Source organism: Schistocerca cancellata, chromosome 12 (assembly GCF_023864275.1).
Source record: "Schistocerca cancellata isolate TAMUIC-IGC-003103 chromosome 12, iqSchCanc2.1, whole genome shotgun sequence".
Taxonomy (NCBI): Eukaryota; Metazoa; Arthropoda; class Insecta; order Orthoptera; family Acrididae; genus Schistocerca; species Schistocerca cancellata.
This window is the reverse complement of record NC_064637.1, coordinates 34,232,499-34,253,700: the sequence shown is the minus strand read 5'-3', so window position 1 is coordinate 34,253,700 and position 21,202 is coordinate 34,232,499. Positions and strand designations below refer to the sequence as shown.

General features: G+C 41.8%; 1 protein-coding gene across 1 annotated transcript in view; it reads left to right on the top strand.

Annotated features, from left to right (window-relative positions):
• Positions 1-21,202, top strand: part of LOC126109424 (TBC1 domain family member 5) — a 161,462-nt gene that overhangs the window by 5,700 nt on the left and 134,560 nt on the right. Inside the window, exon 3 of the mRNA XM_049914458.1 lies at positions 13,921-14,206. Coding sequence (XP_049770415.1) covers positions 13,921-14,206 — 286 coding nt within the window. The remainder of the gene's footprint in view (positions 1-13,920; positions 14,207-21,202) is intronic.

The window sequence follows — 21,202 nt, the reverse complement described above, 5'->3', positions numbered from 1 at the left end:
ATAGCATCGGGGAGAGGCTACAACCCTGTCTCACTCCCTTTCCAACCACTGCTTCCCTTTCATGCCCCACGACTCTTATAACTGCCATCTGCTTTCTGTACAAATTGTAAATAGCCTTTTGCTCCCTGTATTTTACCCCTGCCACCTTCAGAATTTGAAAGAGTATTCCAGTCAACATTGTCAAAAGCTTTCTCCAAGTCTACAAATGCTAGAAATGTAGGTTTGCCTTTCCTTAATCTTTCTTCTAAGATAAGTCGTAGGGTCAGTATTGCCTCACGTGTCCCAACATTTCTACGGAATCCAAACTGATCTTCCCCGAGGTCGGCTTCTACCAGCTTTTCCATTTGTCTGGAAAGAATTTGCATTAGTATTTAGCAGCTGTGACTTATTAAACACCGAGCGAGGTGGCACAGTGGTTAGCACACTGGACTCGCATTCGGGAGGACAACGGTTCAATCCCGTCTCCGGCCATCCTGATTTAGGTTTTCCGTGATTTCCCTCAATCGTTTCAGGCAAATGCCGGGATGGTTCCTTTAAAAGGGCACGGCCGATTTCCTTCCCAATCCTTCGCTAACCCGAGCTTGCGCTGTTGTTGACGGGACGTTAAACACTAACCACCACCACTTATTAAACTAATAGTTCGGTAATTTTCAGGTCTGTCAACACATGCTTTCTTTGGGATTGGAATTATTATATTCTTCTTGAAGTCTGAGGGAATTTCGCCTGTCTCATACATCTTGCTCACCAGATGGTAGAGGTTTGTCAGGACTGGCTCTCCCAAGGTTATCAGTAGTTCTAATGGAATGTTGTCTACTCCCGGGGCCTTGTTTCGACTCAGGTCTTTCAGTGCTTTGTCAAACTCTTCACACAGTATCGTATCTCCCATTTCGTCTTCATCTACATTTACATTCTCTTCCCTTTCCATAATATTGTCCTCAAGTACATCGCCTGTGTATAGACCCTCTGTATATTCCTCCTTCCACATTTTTTGCTTTCCCTTCTTTGCTTAGATCTGGGATTCCATCTGAGCTCTTGATATTCGTGCTAGTGGTTCTCTTTTCTCCAAAGGTCTCTTTAATTTTCCTGTAGGCAGTTTCTATCTTACCCCTAGTGATATATGTCTCTACATCCTTACATTTGTCCTCTAGCCATCCCAGCTTAACCATTTTGCACTTCCTGTCGATCTCATTTTTGAGACATTTGTATTCCTTTTTGCCTGCTTCACTTGCTGCATTTTTGTAGTATCTCCTTTCATCAATTAAATTCAATATCTCTTCTGTTACTCAAGGATTTCTACTAGCCCCCGTGTTTTTACCTACTTGATCCTCTGCTGCCTTTACTACTTCATTCCTCAAAGCTACCCATTCTTCTTCTACTGTATTTCTTTCCCCCAGTCCTGTCAATTGTTCCCTTATGCTCTTCCTGAAACTCTGTACAACCTCTGGTTCTTTCAGTTTATCCAGGTCCCATCTCCTTAAATTCCCACCTTTTAGCAGTTTCTTCAGTTTTAATCTACAGTTCATAACCAATAGATTGTGGTCAGAGTCCACATCTGCCCCTGGAAATGTCTTACAATTTAAAATCTGGTTCCTAAATCTGTCTTACCATTATATAATCTATCTGAAACCTTTTAGTATCTCCAGGGTTCTTAGGGATATGAAATGGAATCTTCACATAAGCGCAGTAGTAGGTGAAGCAGTTGTCAGATTTCAGTTTATTGGCAGAATACGAGGGAAATGCAATCACTCTACACAGGACATTGCTTATAAATCACACGTTATCTATTCTAGAATATTGCCCATACGATATAGGATGAACAGGGGACATTGAATACGTACAGAGTAGGAGAGCCCTAATGGTTGCAGGTCTGTTCAACCTGTGGGAGATCGTCACAGGCAGGGTAAAAAAACTGAAATGGCAGACACTGGAAAATAGGTGTAAACTATCCTGAGAGTGCCTACTTACAAAGTTTAATGAACTGTCTTTAGATGATGACACAAGGAATATACTACAACCTGCTGCATATCACTCGTGTAGGGATTGAAGAGACAAGAACAGGGGCTGTCTTCAAAGTAACCAGTTGCAGTTAATCAACTACATTGTGCATGGATGCATTTAAATGGTCATTCTTCCGGTGCACTTTATATGAATGGGACAAGGAAAAAGCTGTAATAATTGGTACAATGGGATGTACCCTCTGCCATGCACTTCACAGTGGTTAGCAGAGTACAAGTGTAGATGTAGAATGTTATTGTTTGTTCCAGCTGTACAGACCATCATCAGTGGTGATCAGTTTTAGTCCATTTTCGTTTTCATGCTAGTTCCTTGTGTTCAGCAAGGAGTCTTGAGTTTTTATTGCGATTTTTTTTCATGACATGAGAAGTCAACTAACAAAGGAAAGTCCAATCCAAAATTCTGAAGCCTACCCTGGAATTTTCATGCAAGAAGAACACAACGAAAGAAATTTACTACCGAAATTTTAGGTGCTAAAATGCACTGCAACTATTAAAAAAAAAAAAAAAAAAAAAAGTACGTTTAAGTTACTCATCTTTGGCGCACAAAGAATTGCTTATAACAGTGGTTTGTACAGCCCTTCCTGCACAGTGCATGAATTGGTGAATAAGTAGGCACAGACATGACAAGAGGACATTGTGCCGCTTAGCGTGAAGTTCGATGTACACATATACGAATTTTAAGCACTTAAACTGTACCAAAAACGTCTCAAATCAATGGATTTCATATTGACAAACTGATCAGGGATCTAATTTTATGCAAGTGACTAGCAAAAGAAAGAAAATAGAGACAGTGAATGATATTACATCACAGATGACTTCCATCAATCGCAACTTTCATTAACATTTGTTGACATTAAATATTTTATAACAATTCCTATAGCACACTTCATAGAATAATACTTGAATAATGTATATTGTGCTAACAATAAAACAGTTCCTTGTTTATTCCCTCTAGTTGTCAGAAAAAAACAAAGTATGTATTGAATGACAAAAACAAACTTTTTTTTTCTTTACATCAGGTAAAAAAAAAAAAAAATTGCGTATTGTGCTGCATACCATGCGTACCTGGACATTAATTAGTCTGGATGATTGACTGATCTGGTCCTGTAACACTAACCAAAACGGCCTTGCTGTTGTGGTACTGTGAACGGCTGAAAACAAGGGGAAACTACAGCCGTAATTTTTCCCGACGGCATGCAGCTTTACCTCTTGGGTAAAATATTCCGGAGGTAAAGTAGTCCCCCATTCGGATCTCCGGGCGGGAACTACTCAAGAGGATGTCGTTATCAGAAGAAAGAAAACTGACGTTCTACAGGTCGGAGCGTGGAATGTCAGATCCCTTAATCGGGCAGTTAGGTTAGAAATTTAAAAAGGGAAATGAATAGGTTAAAGTTAGATATAGTAGGAATTAGTAAAGTTCGGTGGCAGGAGGAACAAGACCTTTGGTCAGGTGAATACAAGGTTATAAATACAAAATCAAATAGGGGTAATGCAGGAGTAGGTTTAAAAATGAATAAAAAAAAATAGGAGTGCGAATAAGCTACTACAAACAGCATAGCGAACGCATTATTGTGGCCAAGATAGAAGAAATTGATGAAATGTATGATGACATAAAAGAAATTATTCAGGTAGTGAAGGGAGACGAAAATTTAATAGTCATGGGTGACTGGAATTTGACAGAAGGAAAAGGAAGAGAAGGAAACGTAGTAGGTGAATATGGATTGGGGCTAAGAAATGAAAGAGGAAGCCACCTGGTAGAATTTTGCACAGAGCATAACTTAACCATAGCTAACACTTGGTTCAAGAATCATGAAAGAAGGTTGTATACATGGAAGAACCCTGGAGATACTAAAAGGTTTCAGATAGATTATAAAATGGTAAGACAGAGATTTAGGAACCAGATTTTAAATTGTAAGACATTTCCAGGGGCAGATGTGGACTCTGACCACAGTCTATTGGTTATGAACTGTAGATTAAAACTGAAGAAACTGCAAAAAGGTGGGAATTTAAGGAGATGGGACCTGGATAAACTGACTAAACCAGAGTTTCAGGGAGAGCATAAGGGAACAATTGACAGGAATGGGGAAAGAAATACAGTAGAAGAAGAATGGGTAGCTTTGAGGAACGAAGTAGTGAAGGCAGCAGAGGATCAAGTAGGTAAAAAGACAAGGGCTAGAAGAAATCCTTGGGTAAGAGAAGAAATATTGAATTTAATTGATGAAAGGAGAAAAAATAAAAATGCAGTAAGTGAAAGAGGCAAAAAGGAATACAAATGTCTCAAAAATGAGATCGACAGGAAGTGCAAAATGGCTAAGCTGGGATGGCTAGAGGACAAATGTAAGGATGTAGAGACATATATCATTAGGGGTAAGATAGAAACTGCCTACAGGAAAATTAGAGAGACCTTTGGAGATAAGAGAACCACTTGTATGAATATCGAGAGCTCAGATGGAATCCCAGTTCTAAGCAAAGAAGGGAAAGCAGAAAGGTGGAAGGAGTATACAGAGGGTCTATACACGGGCGATGTACTTGAGGACAATATTATGGAGAGGGAAGAGAATGTAGAGGAAGATGAAATGGGAGATGCGATACTGCGTGAAGAGTTTGACAGAGCACTGAAAGACCTGAGTTGAAACAAGGCCCCGGGAGTAGACAACATTCCATTAGAACTACTGATAGCCTTGGTAGAGCCAGTCCTGACAAACCTCTACCATCTGGTGAGCAAGATGTATGAGACAGGCGAAATTCCCTCAGACTTCAAGAAGAATATAATTATTCCAATCCCAAAGAAAGCAGGTGTTAACAGATGTGAAAATTACCGAACTATCAGTTTAATAAGTCAGCTGCGAAATACTGATGCGAATTCTTTACAGACAAATGGAAAAACTGGTAGGAGCTGACCTCGGGGAAGATCAGTTAGGATACCGTAGAAATATTGGAACACATGGGGCAATGCTGACCCTATGACTTATCTTAGAAGAAAGATTAAGGAAAGGCAAACCTACATTTCTAGAATTTGTAGACTTAGCAAAAGCTTTTGTCAATGTTGATTGGAATACTCTCTTTCAAATTCTGAATGTGGTAGGGGTGAAATACAGGGTGCGAAAGGCTATTTACAATTTGTACAGAACTCAGATGGCAGTTGTAAGAGTCGTGGGGCATGAAAGGGAAGCAGTGGTTAGGAAGGGAATTAGACATGGTTGTAGCCTCTCTCCGATGCTGTTCAGTCTGTATATTGAGCAAGCAGTAAAGGAAACAAAAGAAAAGTTCGGAGTAGGTATTAAAATCCATGGAGAAGAAATAAAAACTTTGAGGTTCGCCGATGACATTGTAATTCTGTCAGAGACAGCAAAGGACTTGGAAGAGCAGTTGTACGGAATGGACAGTGTCTTGAAAGGAGGATATAAGATGAACATCAACAAAAGCAAAACGAGGATAATGGAATGTGGTCGAATTAAGTCGGCTGATGCTGAGGGAATTAGATTAGGAAATGAGACACTTAAAGTAGTAAAGGAGTTTTGCTATTTGGGGAGTAAAATAACTGATGATGGTCGAAGTAGAGAAGATATAAAATGTAGACTGGCAATGGCAAGGAAAGCATTTCTGAAGAAGAGAAATTTGTTAACATTGAGTATTGATTTAAATGTCAGGAAGTCGTTTCTGAAAGTATTTGTATGGAGTGTAGCCATGTACAAGGTGCATTCAAGTTCTAAGGCCTCAGATTTTTTTTTTCTAATTAACTACTCACCCGAAATCGATGAAACTGGCATTACTTCTCGACGTAATCACCCTGCAGACGTTCACATTTTTCACAACGCTGACACCATGATTCCATGGCAGCGGCGGAGGCTTCTTTAGGAGTCTGTTTTGACCACTGGAAAATCGCTGAGGCAATAGCAGCACGGCTGTTGAATGTGCGGCCACGGAGAGTGTCTGTCATTGTTGGAAACAGCCAAAAGTCACTAGGAGCCAGGTCAGGTGAGTAGGGAGCATGAGGAATGACTTCAAAGTTGTTATCACGAAGAAACTGTTGCGTAACGTTAGCTCGATGTGCGGGTGCGTTGTCTCGGTGAAACAGCACACGTGCAGCCCTTCCCGGACGTTTTTGTTGCAGTGCAGGAAGGAATTTGTTCTTCAAAACATTTTCGTAGGATGCACCTGTTACCGTAGTGCCCTTTAGAACGCAATGGGTAAGGATTACGCCCTCGCTGTCCCAGGACATGGACACCATCATTTTTTCAGCACTGGCGGTTACCCGAAATTTTTTTGGTGGCAGTGAATCTGTGTGCTTCCATTGAGCTGACTGGCGCTTTGTTTCTGGATTGAAAAATGGCATCCACGTCTCATCCATTGTCACAACCGACGAAAAGAAAGTCCCATTCGTGCTGTCGTTGCGCGTCAACATTGCTTGGCAACGTGCCACACGGGCAGCCATGCGGTCGTCCGTCAGCATTCGTGGCACCCACCTGGATGACACTTTTCGCATTTTCAGGTCATCATGCAGGATTGTGTGCACAAAACCCACAGAAATGCCAACTCTGGAGGCGATCTGTTCAACAGTCATTTGGTGATACCCCAAAACAATTCTCTCCACTTTCTTAATCATGTCGTCAGACCGGCTTGTGCGAGTCCGAGGTTGTTTCGGTTTGTTGTCACACGATGTTCTGCCTTCATTAAACCGTCGCACCCACGAACACACTTTCCACACATCCATAACTCCATCACCACACGTCTCCTTCAACTGTCGATGAATTTCAATTGGTTTCACACCACGCAAATTCAGAAAACGAATGATTGCACGCTGTTCAAGTAAGGAAAACGTCGCCATTTTATGTATTTGAAACAGTTCTCATTCTCGCCGCTGGCGGTAAAATTCCATCTGCCGTATGGTGCTGCCATCTCTGGGATGTATTGAGAATGAATGTGGCGCCATTTTAAAACAATGCACATGTTTCTATCTCTTTCCAGTCCGGAGAAAAAAAAATCTGAGGCCTCAGAACTTGATTGCACCTCGTATTGAAGTGAAACGTGGACGATAAATAGTTTATACAAGAAGAGAATAGAAGCTTTCGAAATGTGGTGCTACAGAAGAATGCTGAAGATTAGATGGGTAGATCACATAACTAATGAGGAGCACTGAATAGAATTGGGGAGAAGAGGAGCTTGTGGCACAACTTGACTAGAAGAAGGGATTGGTTGGTAGGACATGTTCTGAGGCATCAAGGGATCACCAATTTAGTAATGGAGGGCACCGTGGAGGGTAAAAATCGTAGAGAGAGACCAAGAGATGAATACACTAAACAGATTCAGAAGGATGTAGGCTGCAGTAGGTACTGGGAGATGAAGAAGCTTGCACAGGATAGGGTAACATGGAGAGCTGCATCGAAGCAGTCTCACGACTGAAAACAACAACAACAACAACAACAACAACAACAACACATTCTTCATATTTCATCTTCCGGGTTGAAAACATTAATTGGATTCCACATTACTGTGGAACTCTAGAACCAGTGCAAAGGCAGATACTGTTGGCAACATATACCAAGAAATTATAAAGAAAATGCAGTTTTATCTTCCTTGTCAACACTTGGTGATTCTGCAAAGGCAACTGCTAAATATTGCCAACATTCATTGAGTTGCAGATTTGAACGAAGCACTTTGCTTTTTCCAAGTCATCAATTTTTCTGTATCTTTGGCTGTTTTTCTGAAGCTTGTAGTACTGGTACATAACAACAAATTCGTTATCATCCTCCAAAACATTATTTGAATCACGTGTAGTCTCTCTAGAAATCTCAGGCTCTCTATTGTTTGCTGTGAATTCTAGATCATTTACAGTTACAGTAGAATTGTCCAAATCTTTTAAATGTAACGAATATTCAGTGCCAGGCAGACAATGTAGGGCATTGAATTGTCTAAAAGTCTTCCATTTTCATAATACCAAAATGACACCATTGCAACGCTTGGGGAAGGATCGGAAACTAGAAGAAATCTGAATGAAGGAAACACTATTTTATCATTCAGATGTGGTTAGAAACATTGCATGTATGCGAAAAAAGTTGATTTGTTGTAGTTCTTTCATATTTATTAGGAGAAACACAAACTGAACTGTGTACTCTCCAAAAGTGATAGAAGCCCTAAATATTTTTTTACATTCATGTGTTCCTGCTCGCAGCAACCAACAATCGGCATCAGAAGAGAGCAGTATGTGCCAGACTGGCCAAACTGCACAGAGAAACACACATTGTCGCGTTTCGATTTCAGTAGTTCACTCTAGTGTTCCACTCCTTCAGCAGCACAGTTGACAACTACTGGTGCATATGGATGTGCTACAGTATGTCTCCCCAACATAACTCACAAGTCGTGTTGGTATTTAATTTTTTTGGAGAACAGGCAGGCCCGTCCATTTACTGAATATCCTCTTGTCCAAAAAGGTCCTCCATCTTGATGGTTGTGCATTTTCATGTATAAAAATGAAATTGAGGCCAAATACACACCCGAAAAGACACATTTGTGGAAGGAGTACATTGTTACTGTAACGTCGACCTGTGAGTGTACCGTTTTTATAGATGTGGAGGTCAGTTGGCTCATGCAACATTATGGCTCCACAAACTGTTAATACCTGGACCATCATAAAGATCGTATTTGACAATGTTCCTGAATGAATTACATGTTCCAACCTCTCTTGATATGAGGGTATGTAATGCACCGAAGAACATTATCGAACTTGATCATTTTTATGGGCATATTGACCTCCAAATATTTGAACGCAGTAGGCATTCTGGTCAACATTGTGACACTGTACTCTTCCCCAATTCTATCAAAAAATTCCTTAACAACCTTGTGGGCAGCAAGGGAGCACATCGTAGAGCAGGCATTGCCGTCCATGGTGATCACACACGCTATTGAAAACCACGTCCTACCTTTCGTAATGTTTGACATGACAACTACTATTGACAGATCGCATAAATTACCTGTCAGAATAAATATAGATTGAAATGATTTCAATTTACTTTTTTACATCTATGTTTACATGCATATTCCACAAGCCATAGGGTGCATGGTGGGGGGTATCGGGTACCACTATTAATCTCTCCTTTTCATGTCCCACATGGAACTTGAGTGAGAGGAAAGTGCCTGAATAATGCTTTCATATCAACCTTGATTTCTCCTCTTCTGTCTTAGCAATCCTTAAGCAAGATGTAAGTAGGTGGAGCCTTCTACAGTCTGTCGCAAATGTCAGTTCTTTAAAATTTCTCAATAGTTTCTTGAAAAGAACATTGTCTTCCCTCCATGGATTACCATGTGAGCTCATGGAGCATTTCTGCGATACTTGCATGTTGACAAATCTAGCAGCTTGCCTCTGAATTGCATTGGGGGGGGGGGGGGAGGAGACAGATGCTACAGTTAGATTTATTATAACAGTCCTGAGGTAATACTGTCAATGCAAAGAAAGAAGAGGTCACTTGGAAACCCTCATTTGACCAACTTGTGACTACAGTTTGACAGTCTGAGACTTTATCAAGTTGGATTAATGAAAGGAATAGTTAAATTGAAAGAGGGGCTGTACAACTTGACATGTTTCTTCATTCAAAAATAAGAGGAAATGTTCAAGTAACTGTGAGATGAGGCTGTATGCTGTGGCCTGAGACACTATGAGAAAATTGTTGTGTAGTGCAGAGAGACAACATTTTCACAAGCAACAATGAATGTTAGGTGACAGGGAAATTACTTTCTCAGATGCACAAGTACATATCACATAGCCTTAATGGTAAAATCAGACATAATTGGGGCTTGTACCCTCTGCCAGAAGAACAGAAAGGGGGAACATGAGTATTTATAATAAATTATTCAAAATGACAGTCACAATCGTATTATTTATTTTGCCGCCAACCAGTTTCAACTCGCGATGGGGTCATCTTCAGGGCAATTTACACCATTTGGTCGCTCGCTGGAGTTACTATAGTTACCGACTGTGCACAGGCAGGGTGATGACTCCAGCGAGCGACAAAATGGTGAAAACTGCCCAGAAGATGACCCCATCGCTGGTTGAAACCGGTTGGCAGCAAAATAAATAATGTGATTGTGACTGTCATTTTGAATAATTGATTATAAGTAAATTAATCGCTGTTATCTCCACACGACTATGTTGTCTAAAAATGAGTATTTGTGGTACACAATGCATCCTCTGCCATGCACTGTGTGGTTGCTTATGGAATACAGATATAGATCTAAGACTTGATGCTTTGATGCAGAATTAGGTGATCTGCACTAATTCAAATTTCTGTTTCTGTAAATGCAACCACAGGATCACCCTTGATCAAAACATCCTGTCTGCTTCAGAGTATCTGCAAGGACTTAAAATCCAATAGCACACAATGTGCCTTCTTAAGGAAGGAAAAGATAAAATTATTAACATCTTCACGAATAAAAGGGAAATGGGGAATGAAAGTTAAAAAAGAAAGAATGAAAACTGCTCTAACTAATTTCTCAGGCAATGCCTAGCTAGTTTTAGGTACTGACTCTGCTACAGATGCTATGGAAATAGTCAACCCGAAAATACAACGCCTGACAAAAAAGTGAAACACACAGAAAGGGAGGAGGAAATTAAATGGAACTTTGTGGGCTGAGAGGCTGTATGGTGGTGTTTCAGTGGTTAGAAAATCTAGTCTAATTTACTAAGAACTTAAAAAGTCTGAACCCACTTACCAGTGTTATGTTGTACCCCCACCTGCAGTAGAAGAATGTACTAATTTAATTGGAAAGGATGTTATAAAGCTGTTGTAGCTTCTTGTGAGGTAAGTTAGCCCACAGCTGCTATGACAGGTTCTTAATATCGTGGATACTGGCACTGGGATGAAGTTGACATCTTAGCTTGTTCCACATGTATTCTATCAGGACAGATGTGGGGATCCTTCTAACCACAAGGTAACTCAGCATTGCGCAGGCAGTTCATAGAGACAGGTGCTATGTGAGGGTGTGCATTGTTGTGCGGAAAAACATCCCCACAATGCTCTCACATGAGAAGTAACTTGTGAAGAAGAAGGATGTCCGTGACACACTGTTGTGCCTTCAGAGTTCCCTCAGTCATTCACCAATCGTTACCTGAAGTCATACCCAGTGGCTGCCCGTGCCGTGATGCCAGGTGTAACGCTGCTGTGCCCTTCCAAAATATCGGAAGAAAGTGACCTGTCCACGGGTCGTTGCCATGCTCGGTGGCAGTGGTCATCAGGGATACTTCAGAACTGCAATTCATTGCTGAATGCAAGAACCTGCTCACCAACAGTCCGTGCTTCCTGGTTGTGGCATCACACCAAATGCAGTCATTCGTGTTGTGGTGCTGACACCTAAGTGTGGCATGATATTTCCCTACTCTGGCTGCTGCTAGGCTCTGCCAGTGGTGTGGAATGACTTAGAATGTCACAGGGAGTCCATTACCTATTCACTTATGGCAGGTGCAGATATGGTGATGTTATATGCTTGGTGCACAATTCAGCAATTCTCTGTTATGATGGTGAGATGTGGTTGACAAGAATCTTGATGATGAATATATCTGTGCTTATGTTCCTGTGCAGTCTGACATTGAGTTACTGTCGCATCAGAACGTCCCACAAATGAGGACCTATTTTTAGAATCCCCACCAGCAAACAGCCGGCCGCGGTGGTCTAGCGGTTCTAGGTGCTCAGTCCGGAGCCGCGCGACTGCTACGGTCGCAGGTTTGAATCGTGCCTCGGGCATGGGTGTGTGTGATGTCCTTAGGTTAGTTAGGTTTAAGTAGTTCTAAGTTCTAGGGGACTGATGACCTGAGCAGTTAAGTCCCATAGTGCTCAGAGCCATTTGAACCATTTTTTTGAACCAGCAAACATCATGGTTGAGGCGGACAAGCTGGGGTGGGTAATACAGTGGAATAGTGTGGAAAGCTGCCATGGAAGGAGCATGCAACTTGGAGTATGGACAGACACACTAGCAGATGTGTTTAGCCGCTAGCTGTCCACGCCAGCTCTGTGCCGAGTTCGTCCCTTGTTCATCTCGCTTGGGTTTTGGACTCTGTGTTCCGTAAATTGACTTGCATGATGAGTTTGTTTCCTCCCACAGGGTTCTGTCCCCAAGCAACCATTGGCACGTGGAGTATCTTTGTCAACCGTGTAGCGAAGCTTTATTCGGCACTGTTATGTCAGGTAGATTGTAATGGACCGGTGTACCTTTTATCGTGCTCCACTACAGTAATCAATTCCCCCCTCCCTACCCATTACTGCAGTATTGAGAAAAGTCTTTCATTATTTGATAGAACTGTCTCTCACGTTCTGTCTGATTATTTTCGTGACCTCATCATAGAAATATTTCATCGGTGGAATGTCTGGACTGTTTGTGTCACTGTTTCATATTTCTGTGCTATCTGATGATGAAAATGTATATTTGTAACAAATTTGAGGATTCTTTTTGCTAGAATATCTTTGAAATGATGTTCAAAACAGACAACTGACGGAATCCAGCAAATGAAATTTGATCCAGTGGTCCCTTGGCGTATCGGGCTGTAAGTCCTCAAAACATCATCTGGGGAAAAAAAAGTGACTGACAAAGATAATTGTTTCAGTTCATTTTCTTATGTCGTAAACAGTTTCAATTTTTAAACCAAAGTCCAACATGGACGACATAAGGAGATGATGCTGAGCTCTTGACAGTGATACAGAAGTGACTGATTGTTCCATGCCATATTGTCAAAAGCACATTATCCAGTGAAAGAGGCAGGTACTCATGCATATGTCCACAAGGCATTGTGATGAAACAAATGATCCAAATAGGTTTGCCAATAATCTGTGCCCCCTAACATTAATGTTTTATCGCTACTGATTTGTCAATACAGCTGTTGCCTGAGGATTTTTTGTAGCCCAGTTTGTCAAGATTTATGAAGCCATCTCTGCCAAAAGTCACTTTATTGTGAAACACTGATGATGGTGGTTTTAATGCGACAACAAGAAATACACCGTTCTCGTGGAGGAAAAGCCACTGCCCATAATCCCTGCCCACATTGCAGGTGAGAGAGACAATATTAGTTTTCACACAACATACATAGAACCATCCTTTAGCTTATTCCGTGCCGATAGGTCCTGCACCAGAAGGTTGTACCGGAGCTGGTCTAAATGCCCTGTAGAATCTGTCATTCCTGAAGTGGTGTGTGAATGCAGACTCCCAGGTTGTTCCATACTTTCACAAATGTCGAAAAATGGTTGCAAAGGTTTTGAGAGTTGTGGTGCTGCCTGTCAAACTGAGTGGCTTCGTAGCTTCACGAGGCCTCTGGATCATCTTCACTGCCTCGACCACAGGTGATGACCGTCTGTGCTTGCTTCTGGAATGAAAAACAGACCACTGTGGTTTGATATGTCTGAAATCGTGCAGCTTACGACCCAAGGAATAATGTTGTTCGTCAGTGCCGTCACTATTGTCAAATACGAATTAATTAAATAAAAACTGAGGGGCGTTAAATGTGTGTGTTGTGGGCGAAGCCGTGGGAAAAATGCTGGTGTTTTGTAAAGTATCGTTGGAAGGCCACTTGTAATGTAATGTAATGCTTTGTAATATATCAGTTTTAATTGCTTTCTTGCAAACTTAGTTGTGGACATAAAAACTATCTCGCTTCTTTTCTTTTCTGGAATCACCATCTTGACGTTTATCCCCTAACTTAAGATGTACTCTGTTTATATCGTAGATAGTATAGTAGCTCTATAACACTCTGTGGAGTACTCCAGAACTTACCTTATCTATATTGGGCTTTTAAAAATGACATGTTAAATCCTACCCGTTCTGAAGTCCCGAGTGCAATCCCAAAACTGGTACAGTACTTGGCGAGCTCGTATTTTGTCCGACTGGAGCGATCCGGAGGTCACAGTGACGTACTGCGTGCCCGCAGGGAGGAGTGGGCGGCCCTGTGCCACCGGGACGACCCGGGCCTGGAGGAGCTGCGGCGGCGCGCGGTGCTGGGCTCCCTGCGCGCCTCGCGCTTCCGCAGCGTCTGCTGGCGGGCGCTGCTCGGCGTGCTGCCGACCGGCGGCGCCCCGCCGCACGGGGAGGCCTGGCTGGGGGAGCTCCGGCGCTCGCGCCAGCACTACGCGCGCCTCTGCGCCAAGCTGGCCGCCGACCCCTGGAAGGACAACGACCTGCTCGTTCGCGACGACCCGCTGTCTCAGAGCTCCGAGGTACGAGTGCTGAAATGTGTAACGGTGTACAACTTTTTTTCGCTGCCTCCCCCGTTAGTTTTCTGACCGGTTTGGGTGCAGCTCACTGAGACTTTGTCTCCTGTGCCGACTTGTTCGTCTCGCAGTAAAACGTATACGGACATCGTCAATTGTTTCTCGGTTGCATTGCAATCTCTGCTTTTCCCTGTAGTATTTACTCTCGACAGCTCACTTGTGTACGGTGGAAGTTATTTCGTTATGTATTAACCTCGTATGCTTACACCAGTTCTTTTTCTGCTCGTGGAGGAAAGTGATTCGTGTGTACACATTAGCTATGCTGCCTCGAGGTATATTTACACTGGCCATAAAAGCTGCATTTTGCTGACAGTATATCCAGGCAGTGTTATCCAGTGACAATGTGGCTCCATGAATTGCAGCCACTTGCATAAGGGGCTGTTGTTGTTGTTGTTGTTGTTGTTGTTGTTGTTGTGGTCTCCAGTCCAGAGACTGGTTTGATGCAGCTCCCCATGCTACCCTATCCTGTGCAAGCTTCTTCATCTCCCAGTACCTACTGCAATATACATCCTTCTGTATCTGTTTAGTGTATTCATCTCTTTGTCTCCCTCTATGATTTTTACCCTCCATGCTGCCCTCCAATACTAAATTGGTGATCCCTGCATAAGGGGCAGTCAGATGAAAACCGAACAATGGTCACAACAAGAAGGATCTCGGAATAGTTCTATACAAAAGTAATCACCGAACGTGTGAAGACATTTCTCCCACTGGCAGATGAGATGATCATTTCCTATTTCTTAGAACAAAGCCGACTGCTGACAGATCTGCAACCACTCCCACTCTTGCACCTTTCCGCTTCCTCGTCTGACTGAAACTGATGTTCACAGATGTCATTCTTGAGATCATCAAGTATTTGAAAATCACATGGTGATGGATCTGAGTTGCATGGAGGATGTTTTGTAGATGTTGCAATGTTCCCCAGCCAAATTGCTGATTTGTAGCTTTTGTCCAGTTGGCAATGTGGGGGCATGTGTTATTATGTAACAGGGTGCTTCCACCAGACAATATTCCTTGGCCTTTTGACTTTATGGTGTATCACAGATTCTGCAAATTGTCTTTATAGTGCTGTGCATTGATTGTGATTTGACACTTCGGGGCCTCTGCAAACAGAGGGTCCCTGCATTCGAAGGAGGATGTCATGACTTGTGCAGACACCTTTGGATTTCTTTGGTGGGGAAGACGTGAGGTGTTCCCACTGTTGGCTTTACCATTTGTTGTTGTAATGCTGTTGTACGGAATCGTCCTGTTGTGCAATAACACCCATCCACACACTGCCAATCAGACGAAGGCTAAACTTCAGCTATTTGGTTGGGGAGCACTGCAACATCCTTCGTACAGCCCAGATCTTTTGCCGTGTGATTTTTGTATCTTTGGCGACCTAAAGAAAGACACAGTAGACGTCAGTTTCATTGAGGTGATAAAGTGCAAGGGCGGTTGCAGTTGTGGATCTGTCAGTGGCTACTCACGTTCTGCAAAACGGGAATCGATCGTCTTGTTTCCCAGTGGTATAAATGCCCTAATGTGTGTGGTGATTAGTTTTGAATGGAACCATTCTGTGGTCCTGTTGTGGTGGGTAATCAGTTTTCATTTGATTGCCACTCATACTGTATCATCATCAGACACAATTGTCAGGCAACGATTATGGCAACACAGTTCCAGACCAGAAGTGTTTACATGGGGCCACACTAATGCCACAAAATTGATGAATGTGAGTTAGTGGAAGTTAGTGTGATCTTCTGTTTTTACATCGCAGAAGAAATAGCTTATGATGAATAAGAAAATTTGGGTCCTTTTTTAAGTAAGTGGAAAGCTTCAGAAAATCAACTCGTGAATTGATGCTGCATATGTACCTTTTTCAGAATTTTACAAGAATGTTGAAACATGATTTCAAAAATCTTGTACAAGCAATTGGTGTGAGAATTTCTAAATATTATAGAAATATGGAAGAGTACGTACCGGTCACAACCCGATTGGCAATCACCCTTCAGTTTTTAGCTACTCGTGATTTGTACGGAAGTGTAATGTACCTCATTTAAAGGGCATTATTAATCATTGATCCTTTTGGTACCAGAAGTATAGAATATTTTTGTAAATGGACTGAAGGATTTTATTAAGGCAGATTTTGGAAAGTTCTTGTAATGTAAATACTTTTGGATTTGAAGAGATCACTTCAATAGGCTTACACAAAAGAAATAAAACTTGATAACTTTTGGAAGTTATCCTTTCTTGAGCTTGAGTAGAATATGTACATGTGTGCGTGCACACACCTGCCTATGCCCCTAGATGGTGCCAGTTCTGGGGGAGGGGGGGTAGTGTTGGGTGGGGGTGGTTATAGAGAGAGAGAGAGAGAGAGAGAGAGAGAGAGAGAGAGAGAGAGAGAGAGAGAGAGAGAGGAGAGAGGGGGGGGGGTAGCTGGGAGAGGAGCTGGGATGGCCGGAAGGAGGCAGCTGCTTTGCCAACCAGGAATGTGGGATGGAGATAGTGCCATGTATATGGCCTAGGTATGTAATGCTAGATTGTTGTGGCCGGTGGGGATTGGTGCATGCAGAAGGCAACATTGGGAGGTGGATTAGGAGAGGGTGACAGGATAGAAGAAGGGCAAACTCTTGGGTGGAGAGTGTTGAGACTGTGATTACCTTAGGTTGAGGCCAGGACGAGTACGGAAGCAGAAGGTGTGTCACAAGGGTAATTCCCATCTTCATAGTTTGGAGAAGCTGGTGTTAGAGGAAGGATCCTGATGTCCTGGGCTGTGAAGCAGCCATTGAAATTGATCTTCATGTTGTACCACTGGGTAATCAACTCTGTTCTCGGAAACAGTTGGCAGTAGTCATTCATTGCTGTGCACAGCTGGTTCAGTAGTTGTACTGACATAAAAAGCTGTGCAGTGTCAGCAACACCAAGGTGGCCCAGCCACTGATGAGGTAGGATATGCCTGTGACAGGATTGGAGTGGGAAGTGCCGGGTGGATGGATTGGGCAGTTCTTGCCCCCTTTCGTCTGCCACAGGGATGTGATCCGTGCAGCGAGGGGTTTGGAGTGGGAGTGGTGTAGGGATGGACTAAGATGTTGTGTAGGTTGGTTGGACAAAAGAACACCACTTTAGGAGGGGTGGGAAACATCTCAAGTAGAATGACCCTCATTTCAGGGCTCGATGAGAGATAATCGGAGTCCAGGAGAATGATGTAGTTCAGTTGTTCCAGTCCAGGGTGATAGTGTGTGATGTTGCTGATCCTCCCACTGCCCCCAAAAATCAACGATAAAGGAGTGCCCACCTCCCTCGTCACCCAGTATCGTACTAGACTGGAACGAGTGCATCGGTATCATCAGTAAGGCAGCAAAACTATTGTGGCCAAATATCACAGAAAAATATGGCTTGTTTAAATGCACCTTATGGACTGCATTGTCCATCTCAAAAAAAATTGTGTGTCAGCCTCAGGTTATACAGAAGGTGCCATTGACAATTGGACTTCTTATACCAGGTGATCTGCCTAAAAAAAATTAAAAAAAAAGGGTGTAGGACAATTGGAAAACACTTGAAGAGTTAACATTTTTTTCTAATTAAAAAAAATATACCATTTTGAAAGGTGTTTCTGATCATTTGGGTCGAAACTATATAGTGAGTATTGGTTTTCGATATCACTCTTCTCCTTTCCAAATTTTCAAAACCAGCAAACATCCAATATCCATTGAAGCCAAACATTACCTCCTTACTTTTTTTATTTCTCTGATTGCTGCAGCTTCACTTTTCAACCTTTTCAGTAGTGAAATTTATCCTTTTTTTTTTTTTTTAATAATGATTTAATTTTTCCTTATCTCGTAACTTTTACTCAATTAATGTTGCTTCAGTTTCCAAATATTATATATATGTGAGCTGAGCAGAAACTTCTGGTTTGAGCAGTAGCTAAGTTATACTGACTTACACGATTTATTTCATTTTTTTTCTTCGTTAACATATGTTGCTCATCTATGATTTTGCGTAGGAACAGAGTACTCAGAGGTCCTTCTTGCCACTCCGTACGGCTTTGGTAGATCTGCTCAGCACCTGCTGGTATGTAGGGATGTTTGCTGATGGAACTCCATCTGCCACACATCACTTAAGGAGTACTTCAAACAAATAATGACAATACAAAACAGATATTAGAACAGACCTAGGATATCATCTACATGTAAATAAGTTTTTTGGACTGTTTGTGTCACATTTCATTGTTATTAAAATTATAATAAAATTAGTTGCATCCTGACTTACTTGTTTATAGACTACGAAGATACAGAGATTTTTCTCATATCTAATGTGTATGAGAATATGCCAGAATTTACTCAGCTGAATTTTGTATCATTGCAAGTTGTTAAGTGAATAATGCAATTGGTGTAACAAAACATTTGAAATTTTTTATGATCTCAACCCCTCCCCTCCCTTCATTTGTACATGTGTTCCCACACACCCTCCCCCTGCTAGCTTGTACATGTTTTATAGTAACTTGATGTAAGCTTTGGTTCTTATCGAGTCTCTGGTGTACACAGACTTCCGGTGACCAGCTTGTGATTTGAGGATCACATCTGTAGCATGTGTCATTTACCCACTCTTAGTGTTTGCCCAGCTTGCTTACACCAATAGTTAATGTTGTTTGGTGTTTTTGGGGCTACCGACTTCATACCATTACATAGTTAACTGTACAAATCTGTTAACTACTGGAAGCACATTGGAGCACCTCTCTTGGCCTGTCCAGTCATAAATTGTGGAGTTACTATTTGAAGTTTAAAGTACATGGTGCAGTCTGTAGAAGTTAGTTTGATTTTGTAATTGAACTTCCTATTATTTTACAGATCTGCCACTTCTATTTTGTTTTAAGCGCATCATCTATTCATGACATCCTACAAAGTCAAAACTCGTAATGATGCCATTGGTGTAACCTGAGACTGCAATATTATTATTATTATTATTTTTTAAGTGGTTGACGTGTATAGTATAATTGTTTTGCTTTCTTCATGACCCAAATACGACAACACACATTTAATAGTGACCAGTTAGCATCTTCAGAAAGCACAATTCGTAACCGAGCGAGGTGGCGCAGTGGTTATACACTGGACTCACATTTGGGAGGACGACTGTTCAAACCCGCGTCCGGCCATCCTGATTTAGGTTTTTCATGATTTCCCTAAATTGCTCCAGGCAAATGCTGGGATGGTTCCTTTGAAAGGGCACGGCTGACTTCCTCCCCCATCCTTCCCTAATCCAATGAGACCGATGACCTCACTGTCTGGTCTCCTTCCCCAAACAACCCAACCCCAACCCATAATTCGTAAGCAGTACGTGATGAACAATGTGTTTGTAAATAGTGTGTCCTTCCAGTGCCCAAGGCTTAACTCTTAGTTTCTGAAATTATCAGCCGAAAACTGCTATGTGGTTATAGATTATGTCACATAACCCCATATAACTTGCAGTAAAAGATGAAGCACTATGTATGGCCGCTTCATATGTCCTGATCAAATGTTACACTCGGCAGCAGAAAGAGCACATTTTGAAACTTCGTGGCAGATTAAAACTTTATGCTACACTGGGACTCGAACCGAGAACCTTGCCGTTCGCAGAGAATGCTCTTACTGGCTGAGCTATCTGCGCATGATCAGCAGCTCTGCCTCACAGCTTCACATCTGCAAGTACCTTGCTTCTACTTTACGAACTTCACAGAAGACATTCTGAATTTTATTGCCTCCAGCTACAACAGTATCTGCACTGCACCTTATGAAAAGACCTGCCCGCATCTCGTGGTCGTGCGGTAGCGTTCTCACTTCCCACACCCGGGTTCCCGGGTTTGATTCCCGGTGGGGTCAGGGATTTTGTCTGCCTCGTGATGGCTGGGTGTTGTGTGCTGTCCTTAGGTTAGTTAGGTTTAAGTAGTTCTAAGTTCTAGGGGACTTATGACCACAGCAGTTGAGTCCCATAGTGCTCAGAGCCATTTGCACCTTATGAAAAGACCTGCTTTCAGAGGGTAAAAAAAGAAGTTGTTGGTGGAAACTTGAACTTAAATATTTATTACACACATTTAAGATAAGTATGGTTAAATATCATTAATATATTTGCAAATCGCATACCATTCCCAATAAAAGTAACATAATATTATCAGCTTACGTCTAATTTTTTGAACAATATTGTCATGGGAAGTAAATACTGAAGAAATGCTTGACACATACATAGAGCTTATTTGTCATTAACCATTCCAAATCACAAAAGTAAAAATTTAAGAACTTCTTCACAATTCCTTGTGAATGATGTTGCATTATGTGGTGACATTGGCAATAACTCACATGATGAACAATGGGAACTGAATACAACAAATGAGTAGGTTTTCGGTAACCCATTACTATGTTGTTTCTTAATTCCGCATGGTCTTTAAATAAAGTTAGCTGGTATTTTGTTCCAGTAGCTTAGATTTTAACCACATGATTTGAATATTTGGTTAAGTTCGGAATAAGACATACAGTTTGATGTTGGTATATACAACAAACTGACAACAGCAAATAAAACAGGTGACATTATGTACATGTTCGAACTTGTGAACAAAAGCAAAACATACTATTTTCAGTTAGACACTTGACTGGAGCACTGTCTATGAGAGAAGTGGGAAACAAAGGCAAGAGCGAAAGGAAAACATTTACAGAAAATCCTTGTAGATCACTCTTATGTAATTATATTTATATGTATATTCCGAGCCACAGAGTTTCAATGTGTTGCCATGACTATTCCTACCTGATTGTGAGGTGACTCTTGGATGAACAAAAGGAGATAAATAAGCAGGTTATTGCAACGATGAATGTATATCTCACAATTCTATTATGGGGATCATATTTTTGTGTTGAGGTTCATTAGCTTGTAAGCTAACTGTGAAATTCCAACCTAGCCTAGGCCTTGGACTATGCCACAAGTCAGTCTATCAGCACATCT